At 39.3% G+C, this 8972-nt stretch overlaps 1 protein-coding gene and 1 long non-coding RNA gene across 2 annotated transcripts; one reads left to right on the forward strand and one right to left on the reverse strand.

Annotated features, from left to right (window-relative positions):
• Nucleotides 1–594: 594 nt before the first annotated feature.
• Nucleotides 595–1061, reverse strand: LOC106955214 (uncharacterized). Its single transcript, XR_001426525.1, has 2 exons — nucleotides 975–1061; nucleotides 595–869 (listed from the first exon to the last, which is right to left on the reverse strand). It is a non-coding gene; the product is annotated as an uncharacterized LOC106955214 (long non-coding RNA).
• Nucleotides 868–8676, forward strand: LOC106955213 (adenosine receptor A1-like). Its single transcript, XM_015045251.1, has 3 exons — nucleotides 868–1325; nucleotides 4739–5033; nucleotides 6038–8676. Exons 1-3 carry the CDS (start codon nucleotides 922–924, stop codon nucleotides 6419–6421), a joined length of 1083 nt encoding a protein of 360 aa, XP_014900737.1. The 5' UTR covers nucleotides 868–921; the 3' UTR covers nucleotides 6422–8676.
• Nucleotides 8677–8972: the final 296 nt, after the last annotated feature.

Below are 8972 nucleotides of genomic sequence, written 5' to 3' on the forward strand. Positions count from 1 at the left end.
TGTACTTAAGTACAGTAACGAAGTACTTGTACTTCGTTACTTCCCACCACTGAACCACTGCATATCAAAGTGACAACTTTCCTTAGTTGGTTCTCTTTTAAATTAGGTTCATAGTATTGAGGGGGGTGAATATTTATGCAATCAACCACTTATGTATTTTTTAAATAATTCGGACACCTTTCACCCTTGACTTTAAGATGTTTATCTGTGTTAAAAATATCAGCGCACTAAAAGGATGAAACATCCAAGGAAGACGCATACTTTTTCCTAGGAAATGCTTTGCTTGTAAATAATTGACACGATCGGGCATTTTTAGAATGGGATGCACCTGCCTTGTGAATCCTCCCGAAGACTTCATTTGTCCACTCCCACAGAGGGAGAGCTTTCAGTCTGTCAGACATATGACTTTGCACAAAACAAGAGAAGGACTTCTAATAATACGAGCTCTCCACTTGAGCGTCATCATATTTATTTAGGAACATCATAAAGAGGACCCGGGAGAAATAAAATTTTTTTGTTTTCTTTTGAAGACTTGAGGCATAAAAATAGAACGCAATTATTGAAATGACTCAGATACATTTTTTTTTTTCTTTCCGGACTTCGGGGGTGGATTCCGTGTGTTTTGACCCTCTGGAGATAATCCGCTCTTTGGGGATCTGTTCTTGACTCATTCTCTTCTCCGGTACTCCGTCGCGCTCCTCAGCCTGCCGAACTGCGGTGCGTCGGGGTGCAGTGGAGGGGAGGACACTTCTTTCTCGGAAACTGATGAAGTTTTGCGTCTGGCGCGCGTCCAGACTGCACGTCCTGTACTCACATCCTAAATAATCCCCGAGCGTCAGAGTTCTTCTTCTTCTTCTTCTTCTTCTGCTCTGTGACATAAAAAGAAGAAAATGCAAAATCTAAGCAAGGGTCTCTCGGTCAATGCCCACAAACTCAAACCTGGAACTCCTCCGACGTGTTCACGCTGAGCGCACCTCCGATCAGGCATCTGTGACCATGGCTTCGGCTCTGCCTCTCTACATCGGAATGGAGGTGGTGATCGCCGTGTCCTCGGTCATCGGCAACGTGATGGTCGTCTGGGCTGTTCGCATCAACCGGTCTCTGAGAGACACCACGTTCTGCTTCATCGTCTCTTTGGCCTTGGCTGACATTGCGGTCGGGGCTCTTGTCATCCCGCTTGCCATAACCATCAGCATCGGGCTCCAGACACACTTCTACAGCTGCCTGTTGTTCGCCTGCACGGTGCTCGTCCTGACCCAAAGTTCAATCCTTGCGCTGCTGGCCATCGCTATTGATCGTTATCTGAGAGTCAAAATACCCATGAGGTAGGCCTAAAGGTGAATTTTCACGATAGTTTTTAAATACATCGTCTCATGTGTCTGGAGGCTTTGTGTCTAGTTTCCTTTTACTCCTGCAGCTTTGTGTGGTGGGTGCCTTTGGGTTTTTTATTTTATTGTATATGTTTTTTTTTTTGACTAAGCCATAATCTGATTTCACATTAGTCTTTTTAAATATAACATTAGAATTCAAATTAATCACACCCCTTACAGATTTAGATTTTAAACTAATCGAATTTTTAGAAGTTTGTTTCTAATTGGAAATGAGAGGTCGCCTCTGAAAAGGTAGCAGCATCACTTAAAAATAAGATGTAATCTTTCTGTCTATGTTTATACACCCTTTTAAATATTTCATGGGGAATTTTTGTAGTTCTTATTTTTATAAATAATTTTTATTTATCTTCGAGGATGAAATGCCTTATTGCCATCACTATAATCTTTAGCTCAGTCTATAGATTCTATATCGAACTCCAGTCAATACAAGTTTGTCTGTCATTTATACACAAGAAAGACTTAAATCACAGAAACCTTTAAGCTTTGCTTTAAAACTCAGTTCAGTCACAAGATTAAAAGCCTTACATAAAAATAAACAGATGCCAAAGCACAAATTAAGATCAGCAATATGGTTTTACCACTCCAATGCGTTAATATCATCTAAAAAAGTACAAAAAAACAGGCTAAAATTATTTCTGAGTACTGCTTATTTCATAAATAAAGATAAAAAAGAGTCAATATTTCTCAAAATAATTTTCTGAGAAGATTTTAATGCTTGGTGCCTAATCATATTTTGTGCCCTCACGTGTTCTTATATTTTTCATAGAACTGCCAATGTTGAGCCATTGGACAATCAGCCAATAAAAGGGTCTGTGTCAGAGAATGCATGATTGGTCAATAGGCTCACGGTGGATGCTTCTTGGACTGTGTAATTTGTCAAGCCAGCAAGCCAACACACACATAGAAAGAAATGCTCGTGCACATGTCCGGCTCTTTCCGTGAAAGGACATCAATACAAGTTATAGTGACATTAATCAGGAAACATTTCTAATTTATTGGCCATTATGTGAATACTGACGGTCTAACTGTTCAAGGCTCTGCTGGGCATGTCTGTCTGCTTGAGACATACGAATAAATTCCACAACAAAAATGAAAATGTATCGACATCACAAAACTGCTAAATCACTAATATCTTTGTAAGGATAAATTAACAAGCAGAAATGGATATTGATATAGGAAATATGGCTCAAGGCACTACGTCTGAGTCAGTCGTCAGTCAGTGACAATATTCTGTTGCTTATTTTCTATATTAGTACAATGTGTTGTATTGGTGTAAGCTAATATCTGAGCTATGCCGTACACTGCAGCTGACTATATAATCTTTTGTTGCATTGTACTATTTAGTGCATAAGAAATGAACTTGCTCAGGGTGCCCATGTCATGTACACACAAAAAAAAAAATATCTTCATGCCATATAAGATCTATTTACTATTTTAATCATATTCACATTTCAGTCTTGAATGAATTTTATTTAGCCGTAACTTGAACCAGAAATTGATTTCCCCTCCTCGTGCCTCCCTTGGGACTGTGCAGTGACATGCTTTAAGCACTGATTGCTTTTTATAGCTGAGGTGTTTGTATTTGTTGATAAGGTTGGCCTGAGATTTGAAATTTGTTTTTCGTGCTTTGGTGGTGAGCTTGGAAAGGATTTACAGGTTCTAGAAAACAACTGGAAACCCTGAAGAGAATCAGTGATGGACAGAGATCAGTTAGAATCTAGACAGCCATTTTTTTTTTTTTTTTTGGCTGATGGTGAGCTTATTGGTATGCAGCCAGAGAGCAGGAGCTTTACCAGCAGCTCCGAGGGTTGGGCTCCACATGTGGAGTTAAAACAAATACCGATGCTACATTTGAGTAGTCCTACTCTTTTAACATCCTTCAATTATTTTGTCTTGTGAATGAATGTGTTCCCTCCTTGTCAAGGAAGGAAAGTGTTGAAAAAGAAAAAAAAAAACAAAACACACATTTTATCAGTGTGTTTGTTTTTGGCCAGGTGGACGGTGAGATTACCCAGACAACATGCAGCTGTGATAAGGGGGAGAAATACATGCCTTTCATATTGCTCCTAATATTTACTCAAAACGTTTGTCCATTTCTGCATTCTAGCATAGCTGAACTATTAAAAAAGTGCAAGCTCATGCAGGACCATGCAGGACTTCAAATAATAATAAAAAAGTTGCTCCTAAATACCAGATGTTGTGCGCATTAATAGCATATTTTTTGGGGGTATTTGTAATTTGGAAACGCAATAAAAGAAAAATAGACTTGAGTTGTTTTGCCAAAACACAAAGATCCTCTTCTGCACCATTAAATATAAAATTATCCATCACTTTCTATCAATTGTATTTATGTATTGTCTTTAATTAATTCAGTCAATTTTTACTAAATAAAAATAACTGTTGACACCTGAGTAGAGTATTGTAAGACTAAGAGGTCCGGGGACTGCAGTTTGAGAAAGAGTGCTCTAAAATATCCATATCTTTTTTTGCCACTGGAATGAAAATGTTTTAATAGAGGAAAACAAATTCTTGAGGGTATTTGTTTTCCAAGGTTGCTAATTTAAGAGGTCAAGTTTTTATTTCACAGTCCAAGGCAAATTTTCCCACACAGCCAAAACATCACAGTGGATCTCAAAAATGTACAAAAGTGGCAAATTGCTGTTTTTATTAAGTTAAAATTACATAGATAAATTCAAAACTGCACTGGACAAAAAGACACATACCCTTTCACTTTAATTTAAAAGGTGACCTATCATGCTTCCACAAACAGATCAGGGTAGATCTATTTGATAGATCTATCCCATATACAAAACATGTTCATGAAATTTTTTACAATTGTAATTGTTGGATAATGAGATTTTAGGCCGGTCAGTTCAGCCTGTTTTGAGTTCCTATCAGAATGAGCTGCTTTAGGGCCCCTTGCCACTTTAAATTAAATTAGCCGCTGCTGGCCACACCCGCTCCCCTCCCCCACCTCAGTGTTTACACTCGCAAAAATGGCTGCAAGCAGATGTGCAATTATGTGTTGTGTTATGTGTTGGTTGCAGCCATACAACCAACAAGTGGTTTATGGATGGCAAGTCATCAGCAAAACACTTGTCGTTTCCAGCAGTCATTGTACAGCTGTAAAACCAGCTGACCAAACGTGCTGGAGCTCCGTTTGGGTTGCTAGGTGAAGGGCTTGGCTTGGCTGGGATTGCTAGATCACAGCGCAACAGTGCTTGGGCTGTTTTTAGAAGTACCTGAGATGAAAACGAAAGTGTAGAAATGTGCAAAATTACAACAGCTGGGTAAATCTTGAGTACTGTCATTTGAGTACAATTCCCATCTCCTTTTTTTTGCCACAGTTACAAGCGAGTGGTGACCCCTTGGCGAGCTGGGACAGCCGTGCTGTTGTGTTGGCTGGTGTCCATCATAGTGGGCCTCACTCCAATGTTTGGCTGGAATAACCTACAGTCTCTCCTTAAAAATGGCACCGTGACCACTGAAGAGCTTGTGGTGACCTGCCAGTTTGAGACAGTCATCAGCATGCACTACATGGTCTACTTTAACTTCTTTGGCTGGGTCCTGCCGCCTCTGCTGCTCATGCTGGCCATCTATGTGGAGATTTTCTACATGATCCATAAACAGCTCAACAAGAAGGTAAGGCTTGATTATTCATACAGGAATATTTTGCTGAGTATTTTTTTTCTTTAATAAAAAGAAAAAAAAAACTTAAACTTTTTCCACATACTGTCACATTACAGCTTCAAACGTTCATGCTTTACTAGGTTTACTTGCCCAGCATTTAGCTCCGTTAATCTTCCCCTCAACTCTGTCTCTGACAGGGAATAAAACCCCTGTCACAATAAGTGAGTTTGTGGATGGACCAAAATGCAGACAGGAGATGGGAGCATGGATCACGTTGAGTGTTGAGTGTTGAGTGTTGAGTGTTGATCACGTTGAGTGAAAAGAGATGAAAAAAACTCTAAAAACCACAGGGAACACAAGGAACCAGGGGAGAACAAACTAAAAACATCAGGGCCAAACAAAAGCACAAGGAGCATGACCAGGGGAACAGGATCTGATGGGATTAAACAGGAGGAACCAGTAAGGAGCGTGAGCAGGAGAAGGATTTAAATACTGTGAGGGTGAATGTTGGAACAATGGACCTGGGCTGATTAGCAAACCGGTTGCAGATGTGAGGAGAGAGAGCAGAAGGCAGACTGAGGAGAAGCTATGACGTTTTTCTTCCCAGGTTTTAATATAGGTCACATTTACACAACCAATGGATGTCTGGATCAATAGATTATCCCACATGAGCTGTGAATCTGTGCAGCTCACCCAGAGTCACCATGGGCTTCTTGACTGCGTCTCTGAATAATTTTCTCCTGACTTGGTAGTTATGCTGGTGGTCTATTCTCATTTTACGTTCAGGTAATGGGTTAAACAGTGCTGTGTGACCCCAACAAAACCCAAATGAAATGCATTGAAGGTTTTGGCTGTACTGTCACAAAATGGGAAAAAGTTAGAGGAATAGAATAAAAATAGAAATTCAAGCGTAACATCAAGCAGATCATTTCAAAAAGGATCAACCTCATTATTGCTTCATCGAGGTAGTGTACATTTATGATAATGTTTCGTGGTTTTTCTTAATGTCTTTGAAGGTGACGGCAAGCCACATGGATCCCAGACGATACTTTGGAAAAGAACTTAAATTAGCCAAGTCCCTCGCCCTCGTCCTTTTCCTCTTCGCAGTCAGCTGGCTCCCACTTCACATTCTCAACTGCATCACCCTCTTCCTCCCGAACTACGAGACGTCGATGTCCCTCCTTTACGTCGCCATCATTCTCACCCACGGCAACTCAGCCGTCAACCCCATCGTCTACGCTTTCCGCATCAAGAAATTCCGCACGGCGTTTCAGAAAATCTGGAAACAGTACATGCTGTGTCAGGACCCCATCGGCCGCCTTCCTCAGCGAGGGAACCAGAGAGGGCAGAGCCGCGACATGAGGCTCAGGCAGAATGATGATGACGATGACGATGTTTGACCTTTGGGGACTAATTGTGCTACTGTGTTACTGACAATTTTTAAAGCAGTTGTTTACAGGAAGTGAGAGACCTGATGCTCAAGGAGCTGCAGATCCCAGTGGCATTAAGGGTATGGAGAAAGCGGGGCTTTTATGACCAATCTCTTGAACTGAAATCAGTAAGTGCATATGTGTAGCACATGTGTTACTATAGCGTTGTGTACTGTATTTCTTGACTGAAATTACAATTCACGGCCTTCGACATCTGAAAGAGCTCCAGTCTACTCATCTAAAATCTTTGCTTCATTAACATTCTTCATTTTGTGGGCTTAAGTACAAAAAGGAAGTGAGCATTGGTGAATAGAAGGACTCTGGTGAACTTGTGACTGAAGCTTCGGAATGAAGTTTGGTGCTTTAAGAAGGTTTGCGATGTTGGGTATGTTCTTTGTTGACGTGGGGAAAAAAGATCCAATCAGAATCTTTAGCAAAACTTATGGTTTTATTAATATTAAAGTTACATTGATAATCAAACTCATTCCAACTGTATTAAAATTTCTTAAAATCATCCATATTTTGTCACTTCTGTATTTTTATTTTAATTTTATTTTATTTTTTTAGAAAAACCATGAGAGTAGAGAATAACTTTGAAAAAATATGGCATTTATTATTTGGCCTGTCATTACAGGGAACATAGTTTTTGTATACAAAATCTGAGATTATGAAAGATTTGTTTTGCATGTGCACCAGATGCCAGGAGACTACTGGAAACATTAACACAGAGGAAGACGTTATGGCCTTCGACATCTGAAAGATCAACTCTTGTCGATTTCACAAGAGTGAAATAATTTATCTGTGTATCCCACCCTCTGTCATGCTTTGTCAGACTGATTTTCCATTAAACTTCAAATGTAAGTAAAAAAAAAAGAGTTCATGATAGGAACCATATTGTTTTTTCAGCCGAGCCTTGCTTCAGGCCTGTTCAGAAGCTTCTTGTGCTGAATCTTGATGTTATGAAAGTTAAGGTTTACCCCACCTTGTGGTGCCGGAGGGGTATTACAACAGTTCTGATTGCAGTCCCACAGAGTGTTTAGATGAAGACCTCCTCCACCTATCTACCTCCCCCCCCCCAAAAAAAATAGATATTGAGAAAATATGTGGAGCAGTGTTGCTGGGGTCTGAGACCATTCGACTGACAAAATAACTAATCCTACTTAATAACTCTTGCTTTTAATTAGATATTTGTGGACACAATGCTTAAAACCCACAGACACATTGGTCATATAACTGCAGCCACATCAGAGTTTTAATTAAAGATCAACGCATTCAAATAATGCTGGTGCTCCTTCATCTTCTCAGCTCTGTTTGAATGTGTCCTTTTATCCTCACTGCACACTCGGCTGGCCGTTCACTTTTTCAAAGTTTACTCTTGATTCATGAGAAAATACAATCATGTCTTTTTAATTAACTTTCCTTTCAGGACAGGGATACTTTAATGAGTGTTGCTTGTGTAAAGTGAATCACAATTGATGCAGTATGTTATGCACATGGTAATATATAACAGCTGACATTAATATTATACATAAAACCCAATGTAACTAACTCATGTAGGCGCTGGTAGGAGACACTGATTCATCTCACTGAGGGAACAGCTGTGGAGTGACGAAATTCACAGCTGTTGTTTGCAAAGAGCAGGAAGTCCGACCTCTAATCTCCTCTTATTTCACCAGCCAGAAAAAAATGTTGAGGGGTTTTGGATTTGTAATGCATTATTTGCACTCAAATTTTGAAGAATCACAATTTAAATGGATTTATTTTCTTACTTTTTAAATATTTTTCCTTCTTCTCTCCATTGCTCTCTGTATAACATGTTAAGGCAGTCAAGGGCTATTTTGTTTTTCTCTGAAGACATGCATCACATATTTATGTTATTTGGCAGACAGGGGGTGAATAAGTGAAGGGCTTCTAAGCATGAATGCAAGAAAGAAGTAAAACCAAATCTAGAGTTTATATTTTAGAAAGAGTTGCTTCTTAGGCAGAAACCTGTTATGCAGAAGTACAGGTTTTGCATAGGTATTACAGAGAAAAGAAAAAAAAAACATACACTTGAGGATACTAATCTAACAAGACTGAGTGCGTTTCAAATGCTGCACCGGCATAATACAATAATGTATCCACGTGATTACTTTCTTTCATTTTCTGTGCGTGAGCTATTTCCAAAAGCAGAAATGGGAAAAAGTCTTATTCTTCAGATGCAGATCACTGGTAGAGTAAGAAATCAAGATGCCTGTTACTATTTTTGCAGCAAAATGTAGTCGAACAAAGTATTGAATCAGGGTTAGGGTAATGCATCAAAATAGTTAATTTACTGATGTTAATACTGGAACAGGGACAATGTGTATGAAGCTCCAAGGGATTTAGATTGTATTTCAAAATTTATTTGCAGGTTATATTTTATCAAAATTAATCTGAGCAGCTTTGAGGCAGGAAATCTACTGAAACACTGTAACTTCACCAGCAAAGTAAAAAAAAAAAAAAAAACAGGAGGAGCTGTACTTACCATTTCATTTTAATA

The sequence above is a fragment of the Poecilia latipinna genome, unplaced genomic scaffold (genome assembly GCF_001443285.1).
Source record: "Poecilia latipinna isolate Pla-1442-1.1 unplaced genomic scaffold, P_latipinna-1.0 Scaffold717, whole genome shotgun sequence".
Classification (NCBI taxonomy): Eukaryota; Metazoa; Chordata; class Actinopteri; order Cyprinodontiformes; family Poeciliidae; genus Poecilia; species Poecilia latipinna.